Raw genomic sequence first — 23,774 nt, forward strand, 5'->3', positions numbered from 1 at the left:
TACGGGACAAGGCGCTTGAATGTTTAAATGTTAAAATCTCGCCTTTTCACCCACTAAAATATATTTTAAGACATCTAAATCATCTGTTCACACCAATTTATAATTATATGATCACAAATGAAATATGTAAGAATCAGCGAAAAAAATGTAATATTTTTTTACTTTGCGATCATGATTTCTGCAAGCGTCTAGAGGTTACTGGATAAATATCTTCAGGTATATTTTTTTTTCTCATTTCAGTATTCTATTACCTCACCTATGAAGGCTCAGTAGACCTAGACAGGTATGTAGGTGGTAGAAAATCTTGTTTTTGCTTTCCAACTTGTCATGATAAATCATTTATATTAATTATTTTTTATAGGCCAAGTTTTTGTAAATGCTATCATATAATTTCACAAAGTATAAGTTTCTTTTTTAAATGAAAAACCGTGTATTTAAATTAATATAATGCAGAAAAAAACTTGATCAGTGACTTTGTTTTTCATTATGACATGTATGATGTACATTGAATTAGAATTTATTAATCAACGAATACATTGTTAAAATATTTTTAATGGACTTGTCCTTGTTTCAATCTGGTCAAAACCTTTCATCAAATTTAAGGAATATTTTGAAATATGAATGTACTGACTGAATTACGAACAGTGGAGGCCAATATCAGATGGCACAGATCTAGGTTTGAACTGGTCATCTGTGCCAGATGATCTTGGTCTGCACTGGTCACATGGGTACAGTCAATTGCCACCAATAGGCTAATGGTGAAGGATAGCTTGAAATTCCTTGAATATACTTATTAAGTTATTTTGCAGTATAAAGGACCCAAATGAGAGAGCTTGCATGGAGATACAGATAATGGAGTTTGGGCAGGTTCCTAAGCAGCTGTTTACCACACCCCACCCTGTTAGATCTATATCAAAAGAACATCCACCTGATATGGCTATTCCTCCACATGTGATATCTCAAGAGCATAGGTCAAAAACCCCAGGTGAGAGAAAGACGGTTATGTTAGTTATACATGGATAATTGAATAAGGGGGTCTGTGGCTTAGTGCTTAAGGTCGTTGACTTCAAACTACTTGCCTTTCACCACTGTATGTTCGCATTGTGCAATTGTTAATGGATTCTGCAAGTGCAAAACTTATCTAGCTCAGCTTACGAAACATCGGTGGTTCTCCTGAGGTGCCCGTTTGTGCCTGAAATAATGTACAGAGGAGCACCTGATGTCTTCCTCCACCAAAAAAGCTGGAAAGTCACCATATGACCCAACCAAGAAAGGAAAACTGGTTGCATATAGATAATATTTCTTAACTTTTGAGAATTATCAGCAATGGATCAATGACTTTTATACATATGTGGGGAAGGTATACTTATGCATTTATATAGGTATGAAAATATGTCAATGAAGTAGCGGAATATTAATCCCTGACAATTGATCTTGAATATTGGGTCTAATGATCATAAATTTTGTCTCTCACAGTTGATTCAGAAATCATTTGGATTAGTAGTTTTTCACTTGAATTTTATTTTTACTGGTAAGTCATTCAGAAAAGCCAGTTAGTTATCCAGAAAAGCTTGAAATTTAACTGGGAAAGCAGATCTGAACATGCCATTAATGTAGACTCTGGTAACACTTCATGTTCTTCACTCAGAGAGAGACTCATTCATACCGAGTCTGCAACATTTTCAATTTTGAGATTATAAATGTTCATTAGGAATTCCCTCTATAATTCTATACAGCTAGTTGTTTAGGGCAGACTTTATTATGTCAATTGTGTGTTAAACTGCACAGGAACTGCTTTTGATTTTAAAAGTTAAGACTTTATTATGTAATTTGGAGGGTAAACTACCAACATCACCACCACACACAGAAATGAAAGCATATCTAAATTTGTTATATCTTTTTCAGCGTAACATATTTTCCATATTTTCAATGGTATCTTGCTGAACTACTTCCTTCTAAATTGAGTCAATACTCAAAATTTAAGGCGAAGTCATACAAATTGTGATGTTAAAAAAAAAGAGAAAAATGTATATAATGAGCAGAAAATTCAAGTGATATGAAAATTATCATATTTCACTGGTGGCCACTACCAGTCTTGAAATATTTATTCTCAGACACCTCGATTAATATAAATCCTGTATTTATAGAAAAAAATAAATATTAGACCTCTATATCTTTGTACCGTCAAATGTTGCATAAATAAAAAAAAATCTTAGCTAAGCAATTATGTAAATAAAATCATTTCACTTCATAGCAACAGCTGCTAGCTAAATTTCAAAATGATTTATGATTTTTTTTTTTTTAAATATATTAATTTTATTCTCTACATTGAAATAGAGTTCTACAAAAATACTTCAGTGCATAGATTTATTACTTTATGTTACAAAGCAAAAACTTATATGAGTATCAATGACTAAAGTTTCGTCTTTCCTTTTACAGTATTTATTTATTTTTTAAATGGCCATACCAGAAACCTTACATCCTACACAAAGTCCGTGAAATCTTAGACATTGTCAACAGAAAGCACACCTTGAACAAAAGTGACAAATACTTTTACTGAGAACAAATTTTTTTGTACCTTTCTGAAAACATCTGATGCATTTTGAGTAGTAGATTCTTGGTAGAGTTTTAGATCTTATTTCCATACTGGAAAATAAAAACAAGAGTTAGAAATGTATTTAAAATAGAAAGATAAATGTCAGACATTGACATTTTGTGAATAACTGTAAGTTTTTCTTTCAATGTTTTGAATATACTGTTTAAATCTAAAATAGAAAGTTGTTTGTTAAAGATCTAAACTGAAGTCCAGTCCAAAAGCCAAAAAAGATAAAATTTGAATATTTTTTTACATAGATCAACTGAAGCACTGAAAAGGGTAAAATATTGATAAGTTAATAAAGAAAAATTAATTGTAGATCAATAGAGCAATTCTGAGCCGATTTCAGTAAAAAGTATTGCAACACGTTTGATTTGAGGTCATTTTGCACAAGAAAAATTATTATTCTGGAAAAACAGGGTAAAGGAATGATCTGAAACTTTGCACATGAATTTTTGGTCCAGACCTTCAGCAAATGGTAACAAATCTCGGAAAAATATTTCCCGTCCTATCATGTCAAACAACCTCAATCGAGTCCCTTTAATTTAAAATGCAAGTATTGCAAGAGAATTTTATCAGATCTAATATACTTTTAAAACTCGGAATAAAATGTTATTATTGAAATGCAAGCATCATGAAAAATTAATCTGATCAAATTAAGGATCAAATTTTAGAAAAGGATAAAATTTTGTAGTCACTACATGAGGATAGTTGCTCTCGTGAGGTTAACTAATATTATTGTGAAGTCTTACATACCATTGTTGTAAAGAGGGAATTGTTCTACTGTAAGAAAGGTCAGGGGTCAAAGGGCTCGCAGTGAGACTTACTGTAAAATCTTTGTTCGGTCAGTAACTTGTTGTAGGGGGAACTGCATGTCTATGTTACAGAGGGCAGCAGTTGTGGAGATAGCACTGTATTTATAGATGGCCACCCTTTTATTTTATCTAAATTCTACTTTTGTATTAGATATGAAACCTGTGAGCATGTGTTACTGAGAAGTTTCAAATCATATGGTATATTCTCCAATAATTGCCCCTCCTCCCATAAGTGCCCATTCCTCATTATGACATAGAAAAATAAAACTGAGTTACTAATGACAATAATAATATCTGTCATATTTTTGCGGTTTGGATTGCAATATCTGTCCCGAAGGATGGATATTCCAATCCAAACTGCAAACATGCCAGATATTTTTTCTTGTATATTCTACCACATTTCATTATGTTTAAAACTATTTACCTTAAAACACACATTTGGGTCGCTACCTTGAAGGTCAAGGTCACAGCATGACCTTGCAGCAAAATCGTGTCTGGCCCATAACTTTGTTATTTGAAGTCGGATTTTTCAACAATTTCACAGAAATAATGACTATATTGAGACGACCTGTCTCGCTCAACATTTGGGTCACTACCTTGAAGGTCAAGGTCACAGCATAACCTTGCAGCAAAATCATGTCCAGCCCATAACTTCGCTATTTGAAGTCAGATTTTACAACTATTTCACAGAAATGATAACCATATTGAGACGTGTTGCATGCAGTATTTGGGTTGTTACCTTGAAGGTCAAGGTCACAGCATGACCTTGGAGCAAAATCGTGTCCGGCCCATAACTTCGTTATTTGAAGTTCGATTTTACAACTATTTCACAGAAATGATCACCATATTGAGATGATGTGTTGGGCACAGCATTAAGGGTCGCTACCTTGAAGGTCAAGGTCACAGCATGACCTTGGAGCAAAATTGTGTCCGGCTCATAACTTCGTTATTTTACAACTATTTCACAGAAATGATCACCATATTGAGAAGATGTGTCTGGCGCAAGTCGGTAGGTAGATCTCATTGAGTAGAAGTGCAGTGCAAAGAACAGTTACTCTGCGTGGCTTAGTTTGGAATTATCACACTTTGAAATTTGTCTGGGACATAACTCTGAAACTACAAAAGATATACTTTTCTGAGTCCGAAACCTAGTCGGGTGCATCACCCGGTTCATCCAGCTCTTGTCCTAAGCATGCCATTGTACAGCACGCAACTCATCTGGCACAGCCCATGCCAGATGAATTTTCTGGCATGTGTAAAACAAACGGAAAGGCCAGTCTATTATGCAAGAATAGCTGTTGATTTTTAATACAAGGACATAACACTGATTTTAATATCTGAACATTTAAGGGATTTGTCAGAAAATACACAGAAACATTAAGTTAGATGTACAATTGCATTTATTTTATCTCAATTGAAACCAAGTTCCTCATCAAGTTCACGTCTGCTTCCTGGAACAAACCAGTACTTGTTAAATATGAGGAAACATGGTTGTGACCTGATAAAGCCTTGAACCCAAAATCCCTTGGTTGGGTGGCAGACACCTTTAAACCACAAGGTCGCCCCCCCCCCATTATAATAATATTTTGATCCTGACCTTGATCATTATTATGAATTGGTTATAAACACATTGCCTGGAAACATACAGCTTAATATATGATATTTTGATATTTTTCAGAAACAGATCAAGTAGAAGAAGATGCAATATTACAGACTATAGATTTTACCAATATGCATAAAATTGTGACATTTTCAAAGCATAAGGAGTGAGTTATCATGTTATCAAATTTCTATAAAACAATTAAAGACAACTTGTCAAACCTGTTTATCTGGTACTTTTGAGTTACAGGTGAAAGATCTTGATTGGATAAGATTAGAATTACTATAGTTTGATTGGTTAAAATTAGAATTAATCCAATTTCATTGTCTAAGCTTAGATATATGACAATTTAATTTAGTTAGTTTAGATCTATGTAAATTTGATTGGTAAAGCCTAGTGTGACAATTTGATTGGTAGGCAATGCTGTATAAATTCTTTTATGGGTCAACAGTGGTAGTTACTTGTAGAAAAAAAGGTAAGAATTGTTACATAATCAAGGACATTTTTGTTAATTAGTCAACTGCCAGTATAATTATTGTATTTGATGGAAAAACTGTTAATCGTCTCCATCTCCTTATGAAAAAATAATAGAAACAAATACAGAGAAAAAAATTTCAATTTACAAATTATGTTACTAGGTTTTCAATTTGTTTATTTTCATTTTTTTTAAGTCTCCTATTTTGTTATTAATCACAGTGGCTTTTATTTAAGATATTAAGCAAATCAGCTTTGTTATTAAGTGTATAGTTTATACATATTTCAAAGTGTTTTCTTTACCAAATTTCAGTTCAATAACTGATGTAAAATTATGTTTGGAGAAAAAGATGGCATTTTCTGTCTCACAAGGTAAATTTTGTTTGAACAATTACTCAAAAGCTTTTAATTATCATTAATGTAAGCTCTTATTATTTTTTTTTTTTGAGAATTTATTAAAAGTAAATTTAGAATGACCAAAGTTTTGTTACATCAATTTTGACCCATTCTGTGGATCATCTCAGCAGAGAGCTAGCCAGTTAAACATTATTGGCTATTCTGGGTAACTTACCAATAATGATCAATTTCTCTGCAAGTGATCCACTACTTATACTTATTCCTCATTAATCAGTGGAGAGAGGCAAATGACTATGTGAATCATGTCTGAAAACAATGGTCATGAAAATAATAACGCCTTGTTTGAGAATCAAACAAGGGAACCATGGATTACTAACCCAGTGCTTTCTCTGTTGAGCAACGCCAGGGGACACTAATTTTTGTTGACATGTAATAGCATAGAACCTGTCACTAAAGAGAAAGATAGTCTGTATGAAGCCAATTAGGACAGTCTGTTGAGCAGCAGAATGGTTTATTGAGGGTCCAGTTTTCAAATTCTGGTCAATGTGCACAATCATGTTTCTGACTCGGTGACGGTCATGCAACATGCAAGAGCATGGCCGTTTATGTGCACATTTTATCCTATAATATGTATTTTGTTGTTAATGTTGATGATATGATTTTAATAATGTAATGCATTTAAATTGTTTTGTATACTGTAAGGGAAAATGAATTATTCAAGGTTTTTATTAGCTTGACTATTTTCGAAGAATATGGATAGCTAATGTACTCAACCATTCATTGGTTTTGGCATTGGCCTCACACTTCGGTTAAGTTTTTGTGTTCAAGTTGGTATGTCAAAAACCACTAAAGAGAATGGATTGAAACTTCAGACACTTATTTAACAGCATAATAGATCACTGTCCAAGGGCCATAACTCTAACAAGGATTTTGACAGAACTATGTTTTAGAAATTAGTATATTCAACATTGTTCAAGCTCTAGTATAACTATCAAGCACTGAGAATAGTTCAGCATACTGTCCTACAAACAGCTCTTGTTTGATTTCTGTTTTACAGAAGAAGAAAAAACAGTTTACCTCAATAATCATATTGGATTTGAACATATTAATCATATTTTATTGTGATAATTTGTCTAGTTTGCCTTGAAAAGGTTACATGATAGAAAAATGAACATAAAATTCAGGATATTTGATCGACTAAAGTGATTGGAAAATCATAAAAATGAGGTTGACATTTTGCGTAGTGTAGAATTTCCTTTTAAGATAATCCCAGTGATTTGTTTTATATTCTAGTAGCATTTTATTTCCAGACAGTTTACTCAAAACAAACATAGATTTCAGGATATTTCCTCCCTTAAAATGATTGGCAATGCATAAAAATTGAGGTTTGACATTTAGAAAGTGAAGGATTTCCTTTTAAGATAAGCCCGATAATTTGTTTCCTATCCTTGTAACACTTTATTTTCAGATAGTTTACTCAAGTTATATTGTCTAGAAGAGCAAAGGCAGTTGAGGAGCGTTACCATTGCAAATATGGTATGATTATTTTATTTCCCATTTTTTGAAGGCCATTTATTTATATTTAAACCTTATTATCCCAGAGAGAGCAGGAGATGTATAATAATTATAGGAATAGAGACAAATTTATGTTATAAAAACATTACAATATAAGAAGAGCTTTAAACAGCCCCTCTTAATAGATAGATTTCCCTAAATGAAAAGTATTATAGTAATTGTTATTGAATACCTTTTAATGAAACTTGTGAACAGAGAGTGTTCAAGACCGCATTTAACAACAAAAGTGCGGAAATCCACCTTTCAGTAGAGAGTTAGTCTGAAATCCACCTGTCAATAGTGAGTGTGAAAATCCACCTATCAATAAAGAGTAAGTATGAAAACCCACCTGACAGTAGAGAGTAAGTGTGAAAATCCACCTGTCAGAAGAGAGTATGTGTAAAAAAATCCACCAGTCAATAGAGATTGTGAAATAATCCACAGGTCCATAGAGAGAAGGTGATCTTTAGAGAGTATGAAAAAACCAATTGTCAATAGCCAATACTGAGTGTGAAAATCCACCTGTCAATATAGTAAAAGTGTGAAAATCCACCTGTTAATAGAGAATAAGTTTGAAAATCCATCGGAAAAAATATAATCCACCTGTCAACATAGAGTGTGAAAATCCATCTGCCATTAGAGAGTACATGTAAGTGTGTAAATACACATGTCAATAGAGAGTATGAAAATTCACCTGCCACTAGAGAGTGAGTGTAAAAAAACCCACATGTCATTAGTGTGAAAGTCTACCTCAAAATTGGGAGAGTGAAAAAAATAGCTTTCATTGAGTGTGAAAATCCACCTTTCAGTAGGGGAGTATTATAGATATACACTATTTCTGAATAGTGTAAAACCACTTCTTACTTTAGAATATTTAAGACTTTCATTATTTCAGTAGTCACTGATAATATTGTCTCATTTAGGTTTAGCTTAAGCAGACATATAGAAATATTGTTTTTATTTTTTTATGCCCCCGGGCATATAGTAATTGAACCGTCCGTCCGTCTGTCCATACGAGGTTAACCTAGAACAGCAAGTTGGATTTTTCTTAAGTTCTACCTGTACCAATGGCTTCTTAGTTTACACACTTTCTAATCAATACAAAGTACATGATCTTGTCAAGTTACATAACTTGCTTCCATTTACCAAGTTATTGCCCTTTTCAGCTCTTAGAAAATGAATAATGGTTAACCTAAAACGGCAAGTTGGAAATATCTTAAGTTCTATCTATACTTATGGCTTCATAATTTCCACACTTACTTATCAATACAAAGAACATGATATTGCCAAGTTAAATAACTGTGTCATCCATATTTATCAGTTATTTCCCTTTTTTCACTTTGAAAATAGGGCCTTGTCTGGTTAACCTATTCCTGCAAGTTGGATTTATCATAAATTTCTCTTAATTGCTTAATTTATTTAATGATATCTTGCATATTTGGTAGTTGGATACCTTTAATGGTCCTCTAATTTTTTGTGGAGTAAGTAGTCTCGAGGGTCAAAGTCAAGGTCACTGGTTTAGAAAATAAATTTAAACATTTTTGCTCATACAGCCTTTATTTTTTGGTTGATGTCTTTCTTGTTTAATACAAACATGCCAAGGGAGGTCCTCATTCTTTGGGTATAGTAAGGAGTCATTTGGGTTAAGGTCAATGTCACCAATGTCAAGGTCACCAATGTTAAAAATAGATTTTTACATTTTTACAGGTGTATTAATCATATTCTATAGACAGATGTCATTTATAATTGATAGGAAAATAAAATTTGATGGAGTTAGTGGTCAGTTGGGTCAAGGTCACCAGTGCTAAAAATAGATTGTTTACAGTTTTGCTTATACAGCTTTTATTTATTGACAGATATATTTCATATTTGGTAGGAAGATAACTTGCATGGTATTCCTTCTTTTGTCAGTTGGCACAAGATCACTTGTACTAAAAATAGATTTTTACACTTTTGCCCATACAGGCTTTATTTATTGACAGGTGTATTTCATATTTGATAGGAAGATAACTTGCATGGTATTCTTCCTTTTGATTGAGTTAGGGATCAGTGTGTCTAGGTCACTAGTGCTAAAAATAGATTTTTACACTTTTGCCCATACAGCCTTTATTTATTGACAGATATATTTCATATTTGGTAGGAAGATAACCTGCATGTTATTCCTACTTTGGATGGATTTAGGGGTCAGTTGGGTCAAGGTCACAAGTGCTAAAATAGATTTTTACACTTTTGCCCATACAGCCTTTATTTACTGACAGATTTATTTCATATTTGGTTGGAAGATAACTTGCATGGTATTCTTCCTTTGGATGGAGTTAGGGGTCAGTTTGGTCAAGGTCATCAATGCTCAAAATAGATTTTAACATTTTTGCCTATACATCCTTTATTTATTTACAGGTGTATTTCATATTTGGTTGGAAGATAAATTGCATGGTATTCTTCCTTTGGATGGAGTTAGGGGTCAGTTTGGTCAAGGTCATCAATGCTCAAAATAGATTTTAACATTTTTGCCTATACATCCTTTATTTATTGACAGGTGTATTTCATATTTGGTAGGAAGATAACTTGCATGATATTCTATAGGTGTCAGTGGGTCAAGGTCAAGGGTGCCAAGTATAGATTTCTTACATTTATATATATTTGATAAAGTTGAATATTTATCACTTCACAAGTCATAGCATTGACTTGGCAACTTATATATTTCTCAATTACAAAACGCCATGAGTGAATGGGTAATCATTTTTTGAAATATTGCTACTGACAAGAATCGGAGCCGGGGGCATTTGTGTTTAACAAACATGTTCTTGTTTAATTGATTATTAATTTGAAATGATACTGTGTTTTGAAATTTAATTTAGTGTTAACCATTAATTTTTAATTATTTCAGGCCTTGTCATCTTGTATAGTGATGCCAGATTGTAAAACTGTGATATGTGGTGCTTGGGATAATAATGTGTAAGTTTTTGGTTGGGTTGTATGTTGCACCAACACTGTTTAGGTCATATGTCAACTTTCCAGCTTTATTGGTGGAGGAAGACTTCAGGTGCTCCTCCTTTTATTTTTTCAGGCATGCATGAATGGGCACCTGAGTAAGACCAACAATGTTCCATAAGCTAGCTGGATAGCTTCCTCACATGAAATAATCTAAAGTCCCTGTCGGGATTCAATATCCCTGCAGAGAGCGGCAAGTGGTTTGAAGTCAATGACCTTAACCACTTTGGTACAGAATGTGTACACAAGGAAGCTGTTTGGTTATTTAAGTTTCTGCTTTTAGCCAGTCGCTGGTTTCTGTTTGGTTATTTAAGTTTCTGCTTTTAGCCAGTCGCTGGTTTCTTCTTGCATTATTGTATGAATAGGTTCCTGTGGTGTATTGTTATTCTATACAGTAGCAGTTTGTTGTAATTCTATACAAAAAGAAAACAAAACAGTTGGAAATCATGCAAATAATTATACAGTAAGCAAAGAGGCACAATTTATTTTTTTTTATTTATTTTTTTTACTTTCTTTCATATATTTTTGAATTCTTTTTCAGATATTTTACATTTTCTTTTTTGTATTTTTACTTTCTTTCATGTATTTTATACTTCTTTTCAGGTATTTTTACAGTGTAGAGTATGGGAATATATTAGACACATTACATGCACATGATGACGCTGTAATCAACATCTATTGGAGAAATGATCTTCTGTTTACAGCCTCATGGGACTCTACTGTCAAGGTATACGGGTTTTTTTATTTTATCTGACATTTGTCAGATATTACCTCTGTGTAAATAGTTGGATTTCTCTTACTTTATCACTTATTTCTTATTTCTCTTTTATGAATTCCCTGAGGGAAACAAATTTACAATATACCATTGGTTATATTCTAAGGAATTGTATGCAGAAGTTCAAGAGATTCAACTAATGCAATACTTGTATTTCAAAAGCATAACCTTATGACATATATTAGGTCTTTTATTCTCACTCTGGCATCCACTTTTGTTTGATGGGACACTTGGTCATCTATATGATCTGTATTTTTCTCCTTAAATGCTATTTATTGTATCATATTTAGCTATGACAGATATAATTATGTTTAATTTATTTGCCTTTTAGCTATGACAAATGGCACTGGGCATTATATTTAGTTTGACTTTTGTCTATTATATTCAGCCATGACAGATGCCATTATATTAAAGTTTGTCTTTTTTCTGTGGCACCTGGCATTATATTAATTTTCTCTTTTGTCTTTTATATTCAGCTATGGCAAATGCCATGTCCAACAGCAGATGATAGTTTTATTGCAGCAGAATACTTTGTAAGTTTTTTGTTTTATCAATGTATAGTTTATTTTCTGTAAATATGTAAATGATATTTCTCAAACGCACGCTTTTAAATGCATGATGAATCAAAAATGATGAATGAAAAACTATACACACACACCTCTAGTACACGTTGTACACTTGGGAAATGCTTTTATCAAACACACATTGCACAATGCATGTTCGCACAATATTTGTAAAATGAAAAGCAATTTTGAGACAACTGAAATGTTTACCCTGCTGTACTGACCCATGACTAGCTATTTGGAAACCTAGGTTTGGCATAGCGTGTAATCTTACGTCATAACCATTAACACTTGCGGCCAAGTTTCCATATCAAAGTACGTTAAGCATGGAAAGACATAGACAATGAAAGACAATAAACACGATTTTCATAAGAACTTAATATTTTGCACTTTTGATTTGCACTGATAATATACTATTGATATTTAAATGATTTTCACACAACTAGAAGCTCATAGATAAACCTTTATTGATATCATCTGAATATAAGTGTTTCTAATGTTTATGGTACTAAATCATGGAAACAGTTCATGACAAGCCAAAAAAAATTGGTAAAATGATTTAAGTGAAGTAAAACAAAAAAAATCCCCCCACCTTGAAGCCAGGGTATACAGATTTGGCATTGTCTGTCGGGCAGATCATTTGCACTACCAATAGGGATAGGGGACATTTAACTGTGAACAAACAAAAGAGAACAAGTGTTCATTCAGTAACAGAAGAGGAAGGGGCAAATGTAACTCTTTTCATAATACCTATCTTCATTATTTATAAAACACTTTTAGTGGCATTCATGACTATCACATGACAGCTTTTGTTTAAATACTGAATTTGATTCCAGGGTTTTAAACTCATAAAGAATTGGAGATATCAATTCGAAATTTTACAACTTCATCTATATTAATGATAACCACGCTGTTAAAGAACCATTTCTTTATTTTATATGAATTTGGAGTTATTGCCCTTTATAATTTTATACATTTAATTAGCTCACTAGAGCTGAAGGCTCAGGATGAGCTATTAGTATCAAAGGGGATGCTCGGGTGTCCGTCGTCCATTGTCATGCGTCAACAATCGTCTTCTTCTCTGAAACTACTAGGCAGATTTACTTCAAATTTGGTCTGTAGCATCCTTGTGACAGTCACACTTAAATTTGCTCATGTCATTCCAATTGGCCCCTTTTAGGGGTCAGCAGAGCCAAAAATTGAAAAACCTTAAAACATCTTCTTCGAAGGATGATCACCAAACTTTGTCTGTAGCATTCTTGGGTAGTGTTTTATCAAGTTTGCTCATATTAATTTGATTGGCCCCTTTTAGGGGCCGCAAAAGCTAAAAATAGAAATACCTTTAATTGTCTTTTTCTAGAGAACTAATTGATGGATGATCACCAAACTTTGTCTCTAGCATTCTTAGGTAGCCTTTTATCAAGTTTGCTTATATTTTTTTGATTGGCCCCATTTAGGGGTCTCTAGGACTAAAAATAGAAAAAAACCTTTAAACACCTTCTCCTACAGAACTAATGGATGGATGATCACCAAACTTTGTTTGTTGCATTCTTTAATAGTCTTTTATCAAGTTTGCTAAGATTATTTTGATTGGCCCCTTGTAGGGGCCGCAAAAGATAAAAATAGAAATACCTTTAAATGTCTATTTCTACAGAACCAAGATGGATGATCACCAAACTTTGTCTGTAGCATTCTTAGGTAGTCTTTTACCAAGTTTGCTAATATTATTTTGATTGGCCCCTTTTGCTAATATTATTTTGATTGGCCCCTTTTAGGGGGCCGCAAAAGCTAAAAATAGAAATACCTTTAAATGTCTACAGAACCAATTGATTGAAGATCATTAAACTTTGTCTGTAGCATTCTTGTGTAGTCTTTTATCAAGTTTGCTCATATTAATTTGATTGGCCCCTTTTAGGGGTCTCTATAGCTAAAAGTAGAAATACCGTTAAATGTCTATTTCTAGAGAACTAATTGATGGATGATCACCAAACTTTGTCTGCCGTATTCTTGAGTAGTTTTTTTATTAATTTTGCTCATATGAATTTGATAAGCCCCTATTAAGGGCCGCTTAAGCTAAAAATAGAAATACCTTTAAATGTATATTTCTACAGAACTAATGGATGGATGAACACCTAACTTTGTCTGAGGCATTGTTGGGTAGTCTTTTATCAAGTTTGCTCATATTAATTTGATTGGCCCCTTTTAGGAGTCTCTTTAGCTAAAAATAGAAATACCGTTAAAGGGCCGCTAAAATTAAAAATAGATATACATCTAAACGTCTATTGATAGACAACAAATTGATGGATGATCACCAAACTTTGTCTGTAGCATTATTTGGTAGTCTTTTATTAAGTTTGCTCATATTAATTTGATTAGCCCCTTTTAGGGGCCGCTAAAATTAAAAATAGAAATATGTGTAAACATCTTCTCCTACAGAACTAATTAATGGATGATCACCAAACTTTGTTTGTAGCATTTTTGGGTAATCTTTTATCAAGTTTGCTCATATTTATTTGATTGGCCCCTTTTAGGGGCCGCTTAAGCTAAAAATAGAAAAAAAACCTTTAAACATCTTCTACTTCAGAACCAAATGAAGAATGATCACCAAACTTTGTCTGTAGCATTCTTGGGTACTTTTTTTATCAAGTTTGCTTATATTTATTTGATTAGCCCCTTTTAGGGGCCACTAAAACTAAAAATAGAAAAAAACCTTAGAACACCATTTCCTACTGAAATAATTGAAAGATGATCAAAAAACTTTGTTGCATTCATAGGTAGTCTTTTATCAAGTTTGCTCATATAGTTTGATTAGCCCCGTTTAAGCTAAAGCTTAAATACCCCAGGTCATGGCATTTCTTCAAATTATTGTTTTAACATATTCTATGCTTAAATTTAATATTAGAATATATTGACATTCCAACACTGAAAAGCAGTTGTTTCTGGTGAGCGACTCAGGGCCAACATGGCACTCTTGTTTATTTTTATTTTAATCTGAAATAATGAAGTATTAGAGATATAAACTTTAAGCATCATACATTGATGGATGTTTTGAAGGAAACAATATTGTTCACGAGCCATAATTCTCTTTTGTGTAATTTAAGAATGACCTCCCTTTGCTATTTTTGGGAGCCATAAAATCTAAAAGAATTTTTGGGGCCATAAATCTAAAAGAATTTTAGGTGTCAACATTATATCTGTCATTTAAGAGTGATTCAGTGCATAGGAGAAATAACATTTATGCTCTAGTGTACAGTGTATAATACTAAGAAGCTTTATAGTTTAAAGCTAACTTAGTGATTTGAATCATACGACGGGAGATACCAATTCAACAAAATTGCTGATGTGAGTTATGAATGTCATGAATACTTTAATAATTTTTTAATAATTATGAAATAACTATTTACAATCTGTTACTGTGTTTGAATAAAAAAATTGTAATACTTTTGCTATATACAAGATTGTTATCACGGTAATTAAAATTAAAAGTAAACAGTGTTGAAGTTTTGAATACATGTACATTCAGCGTCTCTGTAGTTTTTTGTAAACTCAACACTTTTTACAATAATACTAAAAGTGTTCTTCAAATAATTTTCCATAATAATATTAACTTTAAACATGAATAAAACTCGTTGGCATAAAATTATCTTGCTATTTTTAGCTCACCGGTCACAAGCGACAAGATGAGCTTTTGTGATCGTTTTTCGCCCAGTGTCCCTCAGGCGTCCGTTATCTTTAAACTTAAACCAAATCACCTCATCAAGCAAAGAACCAATAACATTCAACATTCACAGGAATGTTCCATTTGTGGTCAGCTTAAAAATTGTTCAAAGGCTTATATATTCGTTGCAGAACTCTTAGATATTTAGCATGAGACATCTTCTAGTGAGTGTCGACCAGGTTTGTTCAAATAAAAGCCCTGGGGTAAAAAATGTTCCCGCCCCAGGTAGTCGTTGATTTTCCTTATTTGTGTATAGTAAAAACCTTCTTTTCAAAAACCCAAAGAGCTAGAGCTTAGATATTAAGCATGAAACATCTTCTAGTGAGTGTCTACCAAGTTTGTTCAAACAAAAAGCCTTTGGGTCGAAATTTGCCCCCGGAGGGATCAATATTTTCCTTTTATGTATTAATAAAAAACTAAGATATAGAGCATGAAACTTCTTCTAATTGTTGTGTACCAAGTATGTTCAAATTAAAGCCCCAGGGTTTGAATTGGCCCGGCCCTGGGAGTCATTGATTTTCTTTTTATGTATAAAGTTAAAACTTAAAAATCTTCTTATCAAAAACACAAAAAGCTAGAGCTTAGACATTTAGCTTGAAACCTGTTCTAAGTATACCAAGTTTGTATAAATAAAAGCCCTGGGGCCAAATTTGGCCCCGTCCCGGGGTCATTGATTTTTACACATGCAATATGTTGTTTTTGCACATGCACTATTTCAGATACAAATATGAAATTTGTGATATCAGTTTAAGATTAAGATTTATATCTGCTTTTGTTAATAGTTTACAATATTGCTTGATCCTTGTCATGAAGATCTTTTATATACAGGTAAGTGATTTCAGGGCCATCATGGCCCTCTTGTTTTATCATGCTTCCCCTTTTTTTCGAAGAAACGATGATGACAGTTTTTAAGCCAACTATCGAGAACTGATTACGTTATTTTGTTTAATCTTTGTTCAAGTTTATGTCAATTTGTAGATGTAAATGCAGTTTTCATCAGTTTAAGCGATATCGCGACTGTAGTATAGTTTCTTTGTGTCTCCACACCAGCAAACAGGATAGGGACACTTCAGATCCTGCAGCACAATCTTTCCTATAGAGCAGTCGTGTGATATCTCTTGTATCACCTCTCTCTCCCGGTCACAAACATTGAGAATACTATCATCTGACAGTGCTATTCCTCGAGGTGACTACCTGCCGATCATTTCAACTTGCCAGTTTAATCTTGTCACAGTGTTCATGTCATAGTTAGATACATAAATAGAATCACTGTTACTTGTTATATGCCATTTTAATTGGAAAATATTTCCGCTAATCTTTTTCAAGTTTTTGCCATTCATATCAAGGATCTGGAGTTTTGTAGGGAAAGAGAAAGACACAATAAGTTTACCTTGCTGACAACTTGTACGCCAACATGCTCCACTTACTTCAATAATGCGGGTTTTTATGATTTTGGTTAGATGACATTGAAAGAAACTGTACTGTATTAATGCCAGGAATGATGACAGCAAGTTCATTACTTCAGTGATACCCCATGGTTTACTATCTAGTTGTAATCGATTGGACACATATTGAAGGCTTGTATTTACCATCATGACAGCAACGTTTATCAGTCAGTGATGATGAGAATATCGGGAATTATGAGAGTCATTCCTGTTATGCAGCACCTGCTCTTATCATTTGTTTTCACACAGATTTCTCCCATGTATGAAAAATAATTTTTAGCTCACCTGTCACAAAAGTGACATCTGTCAGTTGTCCCTAAACTTTTACTTTAAATGACATCTCCTCATAAACCTTAAGTTTAAAACCCAAACAGCTTAAGCTTAGATATTTGTCATGAAACATCTTCTAATGAGTGTCTACAAAGCTTGTTAAAAAAAAAAAAAACAAAACAAGATTGGCACCGCCAAAGGGGTTGTTGATCTTCCTTATATGTATACATGTTTAAAAAAAACTTTAAAAATCTTCTTTTAAAGAATCCAAATAGATAGAACTTAGATGTCATGCATGGAACATCTTCTAGTAAGTGTCTACCAAGTTTGCTCAAATAAAAGGTCTGGGGTCCAAGAGGGTCATTGATTTTCCTTATATGTATATGGCAAACACTTAAAACTCTTTTTTTAAAAAACACAAATAGCTAGAGCTTAGATATTAAGCATGAAAAACCTTCCAATGGGCGTCTACCAAGTTTTTTCAAATAAATATCCTGGGGTCAAAGTTGGCCTATCCAAGGGAGTTATTGATTTTTCATAATATGTATAATGTAAAAACTTAAATAATCTTCTTTTAAAAAAGGTAAAGAGGCTGGAGCTTAGATATTTAGCATGAAACATCTTCTAGTGAGTGCTACCAAGCTTGTTCAAATAAAAGCACTGGGGTCAAAATTGGTCCCCAGGGGTTCATTGATTTTCCTTGGTATGTACACATCTTTTGTAACTGTTTTTTTCCCTAAGCAATAACAACCAGCTATGTTTTTACACATGCACTATTTCAGATACAAATATGAACTTTGTGATATCAGTTTAAGATTTAGATTTTTATCTGCATTTGTTTATAGTTTACAATATTTTTTTTTCCTTGTCATGGTGAGTTTCAGGACCATCAAGGCCCTCATATATTTGTTCAAATTTAGTTTCTGTATTTACTGTTTTCTGTTGGATTGCACCCAAAGACTTTTTTGCTTTTAGCTGATTGAGTATTTCTCCATTCGGTTTAAATCTGTATTTTTTGACATTATATGATAAGATTTGTAGTGATTTTTCCTTGACATCGTTCAATACTTGTTCAGCAAGTTTGAGTTCGATGAAGAGGTTATCAGCTTGCTTAGATTTATTGAATTGTTTAATTTTTTCTGATGTTTCCATAAGAGACTTGGTTACATCTTCACTTGTTGTTTCTACTTCATTCAAATGTTTCTTTCTTTTTTGTTTAATCCTTTCAGCTTGACTCTCCAGTTTATCTAGTCTTTGGTTGATCTGCTCCCGAAAAGTTTTAATGTCTGCCAAAGCATCTTCAATCGATCTTTTGGAATTGTGGGTTGTTTTCTTAACGTCCTCTACTATGAATTGAAATTGGTTCAAAGTATTATTTATTTCTTTTGTGACAGCTTGATAGTGTTTGCTGTCTATTGTATTGCCAGAAATATCGGATATAAAGTCAACTTTGCAGGAAGCAGTGTGGTGTTCAAGAGTAAAACAAACCATGCAAAGTATTTTTTCATGGTTATGACAGTAGAACCCAATAATTTCTTTTTGATGCTTTAAACATGTTATGGTCTGATCATTAGACTGACCTGTATTGGTGGATGTTGAGGGTTGCTGCAATGATGTAGGAATACTTGATGCATCTTGAAGTATATGGTGTCTGGTCAGTTCGTGTTTTTTGTGCACTGTAAAACATGTCTTGCAAAGGTTTTCCCTACCATTAGTGCAGTAACCGCGGGCAGGGAGTCTAGTTTCTTCCTTTTCACAAGGCTGGCAGTAAACTTCAAGCTCTTCTTCAGATGCCTTGTATATTGATGATGGAACTTGTGTTGATGCTTTCCTTCCAGAGACAGCCATGCTTTACCTATTTAAATATATTGTTTCAGAGTTAAGAATCTTTTATCTATTCCATGTGTGTGTAATTGTCCTTTAGAGAATTCAAAGAACTACAGGAATTTTTGTGATTATGCAGCACTTCCTTTCCGAGTATCATTGAATTTATTGATTCATATTTTATCAACTATTTAAAAGTAAAATACATTAAATTTTTATTTGTAGACAGATTCCTTATTATGCCCCCTTGGAAGAAGAGGGGGGTATATTGTTTTGCTAAGGACAGTCGGTCTGTTCGTAGGTTGACCACATGGTTTCGGCAGATTTTCTTAAAAACTATTTATCTCAAAGTCTGCATAATTCGCATAGTGATTGGTCATAACTAGTAGATAACCCCTATTGATTTTGGGGTCACTAGGTTAAAGGTCAAGGTCAAAGGTGCCTTAAATGTCAAAATAGTTTCCACTGATTATCTTGAAAACTGTTCATCATAAGTCTTCATATTTCACACAGTGATTGTTCATTGCTATCAGATGACCCCTTTCGAATTTGGGGTCACTAGGCTGAAGGTCAAGGTCACAGGGGCCTTAAATGTCAAAATGGTTTCTGCTGATTATCTTGAAAACTAGTCATCACAAAGTCTTCGTATTTCACATGGTGATTGGTCATTACAAATAGATGACCCCTATTGATTTTGAGGTCACTAGGTCAAAGTGACAGGGGCCTTTAATGTCAAAATAGTTTCTGCTGATCTTCTTGAAAACTATTCATCATAAAGTCTCCATATTTCAGACAGTGATCGATCATAACTAGTAGATGAAACCTATTAATTTTAGGGTCACTAGGTCAAAGGTCAAAGTCACAGGAGCCTTAAATGTCAAAATGGTTTCCGCTGATTATCTTGAAAACTAGTAATCACAAAGTATTTATATTTCACATTGTTATTGGTCATAGCTAGTAGGTGACCCCAATTGTTTTGGGGTCACTAGGTTCAAGTTCAAGGTCAAAGGGGCCTTGAATATTAGAATGGTTTCTGCTCATTATATTGTTTAATATTTATCACAAAGTCTTCATATTTCACTTATAAAATTGTCATAACTGGTTGATGACCCCTTTTGATTTTGGGGTCACTGGGATAAAGGTCAAGGTCACAGGGGCCTTGAATGGTATTATGGTTTCGGTTTAGTTATCCCAAAGATTTCATATTTCATATAATGATTGGTCTTAACTAGTAGATGACCCCTATAAATATTAGTGTCATTAATTCAAAAGTTAAGGTCACCGGGATCTTAAATGTCAGAATGGTTTCCCCTTATTATCTTGAAATCTGTTTATCACAAAGTCTTCATATTTCACATATTGATAAGTCGTAACTATTTCATGACCCCTAATGATTTTGGGGTATCTAGGTTAAAGGTCAAGGTCATAGCTGTCGTAAATGTCAGAATGGTTTGCGCAAACAATTTATCACAAAATCTTCATGTTTCAGATATTGATTGGTCATAACTATTAGATGATCCCTACTGATTTTTTGGTAACAAGGTTAAAATTCAAGGTCATATGTGCCTTAAATGTAAGAATGGTTTCTGCTCATTATCATAAAACTTTTTATCACAAATTCTTCATATTTCATATATTGAATAGCGATATGTAGTAGATGACCCCTTTTGATTTTGAGATCACTAGTTCAAAGGTCAAGTCACAAGGGCCTTCAACGTTAATATGTTTTCTGCTTACTACCTTGAAAACTTTTTTTATCACAGTCTTCATATTTAACATATTTATCAAAATTTGGTCACTAGTTCAAAGGTCAAGCTCTTTATATTTCATTTATTGGTTGGTTATAACTAGTAGGTCATTATTTTTCTTTATTCCATAACTGAACACTTCCATGTACCTATTTATGGCAAGTTTTTATATATACAAATAATGTGAGTCTGGGCATACGTGTCATTCGACATTTCTTTTTATACAGTTTACTTGAAACTGAAGTGAGCAAGCAGTCCATTCTTCTTATAGAAGCAAATATTACACCACAATCCTTGAACTAATGGCTGTAAAATGTATTTCAATCTTTTGTAAATGAAGTTTAACATTATCTGCCATGTATTTAAATACTTTTAGTGTATAGATTGTTTTGAAATTTGCATATTTTAAAATGTGGTACCTTTAAAATGATAACTCTGAATAATTTTAAACGTTTCTAAATACTTTTTCAAAAGAAAGGAGTATCATAAGGTTTTGAAATTGACATTATTCAAACATGTTGGATAAATATGATTTATAACTACATAATTGTAGTAGCAGTTATAAATGGAATTAACTTTTTATACACGCAGAAGAATGCTCTGTTTAAAGTCAGCTAAATTTATTTTGATTAAAGTACTAGTATATTTCCGTCCGGAACACAATATGATTGTACAACATCACAACAGCAATACATAAATCATCATTTTACAATTTTACAAAACAAATGGCATTCTGTATAACCTATCTAAAGTTACTTGTATATTGCTTTTCCTCTTCATTAGTGAGTTTTGGTCGGTTACTCCCTATTCATTGATTAAAGTGGAGATATTTTCTTGACCCACTATTTTAGCTTAAAGCTTCTTACACAATTGAATTAAAACAAATTCAGTATGAGCTTAATATGTTTCTTAAAACAGATAGAAAGGTATTCAGATTTTACAAATGTCTTGTTAAAATCCAAAAGAGGTAGAGCTGAGATATTTTTGCACTGTTTGTAATTCAGGCGGTATGAGAAATGTTTGCAAATATGTATATTCCAACCGTTGAAGTTTTAGACAGTAAAGTGAATTGGTTAGTAATGGAAGGTTTTTGATTCCATAATAGTATTTTGTTTCATAAATGACAACATTGAACCTCAAAAGAATTATATATGGATGATGTTGGTTGGTGTGATAAACATGATCTTATATGACATATCATCTTTTGAGTAGAATAATATTAAATCTAGGAAAGGTATCAACATGGAACTTGGAGTATTTGTTTATCATGGCAAGGTTCAATTTTAGACAAGTGTCACAGTTCTGAGCGTTATATGTTTTGGGTAATGCCCCCTTTTAACTTAAAAAAAATCTGTCAAAATGGCCTACAACTTTTAAGTAGAATATCTTTAAAATAATGAAAGGTATCACCATGAAACTTGGAATACTTGTTCATCCCGACAAGGCACAATTGTAATACAAGGGGCATATTTCTAAAGCTTTATCTTTTGGAGTTATGCCCTTTTTAACGTAGACTGTTTGGCACGTTTGCCTGTAAAGTAGAGTGACTATAAACTATGAACGATATCAACATGAAACTTGGAATACTTTTTCATCATTACAAGGTACAATTGTAAGAAAGGAATTTAATTATCAAAGCGTTGTTTTCGGAGTTATTCCTCTTTTTAACTTAGAATTATCGTCATTATGGCTTAAGTTGAATGATTTCCAAACTATTAAAGATATCAACATGAACTTTGGAATACTTGATTATTGTTACAATCCATTGTTGTAAGACTGGGAGCATTATTCTTAAAGCAATATTTTTAAAAATCACATATTCCTTTGATACACATTCTTTATTGATAACTGTTTTTTCTTAAAAGTTTAGCGTTAACACCACATACGGTGCTCTTATTTTTCTAATTAACAAAGAAATCTGGAGTTGTGCTAGTTAAAAAAAACAAGCTTATTAATTAATGATTTTAATATGCAGGTAAATCTAAAAAAAATAATACCTGTAGCAATCCTTAGTGTTATTGTTTCACAAAGTTTTAAATCGTTCACTATATCTCCTCTTACGAAATGTTAAAATGTAAATATTTTACTGTTACTATTGACTTAATGGAATTTAATCTCGACTTTTTTCGCAACATTGATTTTTTAACAATGTCATTTCACAATTTTTTTTAATGTAAACCTTTGTTTTTAACAAGTTTATTTCATGAATGTAAACCTTATTTCATTTAAACTCCATGATAGCATTCATTTTATTATGTAGTTGAGTTTTACTTATTATGCCCCCACTTCAAAGAAGAGGGGGTATATTGCTTTGCACTTGTCGTCCGTCGGTGCGTTGGTCCGTCGGTCCGTAGACCAAATGGTTTCCGAGTGATAACTAAAGAATGCTTAGGCCTAGGAACTTCAAACTTGGTATGGTGATTGGTCATGACCAGCAGATGACCCCTATTGATTTTGGGGTCAAGGGGTCAAAGGTCAAGGTCACATTGGCCTTGTAAGTAAAAACGGTTTCCGATCAATAACTAAAGAATGCTTAGGCCTAGGAACTTCAAACATGGTATGGTGATTGGTCATGACTAGCAGATGACCCCTATTGATTTTGGGGTCAAGGGGTCAAAGGTCAAGGTCACATTGACCTTGTAGGTAAAAACGGTTTCCGAGTGATAACTAAAGAACCCTTAGGCCTAGGAACTTCAAACTTGGTATGATGATTGGTCATGACCAGCAGATGACCCTTATTGATTTAGGGGTCAAATGTCAGGGTCACATTGACCTTGTAGGTGAAAACAGTTTCCAATCAATAACTAAAGAATGCTTAAGCCTAGAAACTTCAAACTTAGTATGATGATTGGTCATGACCAGCAGATGACTTATTGATTTGGGATCAAAGGTCAAAGGTCAAGGTCACGTTGACCTTGTAGGTAAAACGGTTTCTGACCAATAACTAAAGAATGCATAGGCCTAGGAACTTCAAACTTGGTGTGATGATTGGTCATGACCAGTAGATGACCCCTATTGATTTGGGGTCAAGGGGTCAATGTCAT

The 23,774-nt window shown here is 33.1% G+C and overlaps 2 protein-coding genes across 2 annotated transcripts in view; one reads left to right on the plus strand and one right to left on the minus strand.

Moving 5' to 3' along the window:
• Positions 1 to 240: 240 nt before the first annotated feature.
• Positions 241 to 23,774, plus strand: part of LOC132729123 (protein FAN-like) — a gene marked incomplete at its 5' end in the record, with an annotated part of 39,333 nt that continues 15,799 nt past the window's right edge. Inside the window, 8 exon segments of the mRNA XM_060714865.1 lie at positions 241 to 283; positions 810 to 985; positions 5,090 to 5,177; positions 5,799 to 5,857; positions 7,311 to 7,378; positions 10,284 to 10,351; positions 10,991 to 11,114; positions 11,639 to 11,695. Of these exon segments, the coding sequence (XP_060570848.1) occupies positions 241 to 283; positions 810 to 985; positions 5,090 to 5,177; positions 5,799 to 5,857; positions 7,311 to 7,378; positions 10,284 to 10,351; positions 10,991 to 11,114; positions 11,639 to 11,695 (683 nt within the window).
• Positions 17,601 to 22,802, minus strand: LOC132729124 (transcription intermediary factor 1-alpha-like). Its single transcript, XM_060714866.1, has 2 exons — positions 22,728 to 22,802; positions 17,601 to 19,013 (listed from the first exon to the last, which is right to left on the minus strand). The coding sequence occupies exon 2, from the start codon at positions 19,004 to 19,006 to the stop codon at positions 18,005 to 18,007; it is 1,002 nt and encodes a 333-aa protein (XP_060570849.1). The 5' UTR covers positions 19,007 to 19,013; positions 22,728 to 22,802; the 3' UTR covers positions 17,601 to 18,004.

The sequence above is a fragment of the Ruditapes philippinarum genome, unplaced genomic scaffold (assembly GCF_026571515.1).
Source record: "Ruditapes philippinarum isolate M1 unplaced genomic scaffold, ASM2657151v2 ctg3861_1_1_1_1, whole genome shotgun sequence".
Taxonomy (NCBI): Eukaryota; Metazoa; Mollusca; class Bivalvia; order Venerida; family Veneridae; genus Ruditapes; species Ruditapes philippinarum.

Coding starts and splice junctions, on each gene's coding strand:
- LOC132729124 (XM_060714866.1), bottom strand. CDS start 19,006: ATGGCTGTCTCTGGAAGGAAAGCATCAACACAAGTTCCATCATCAATA.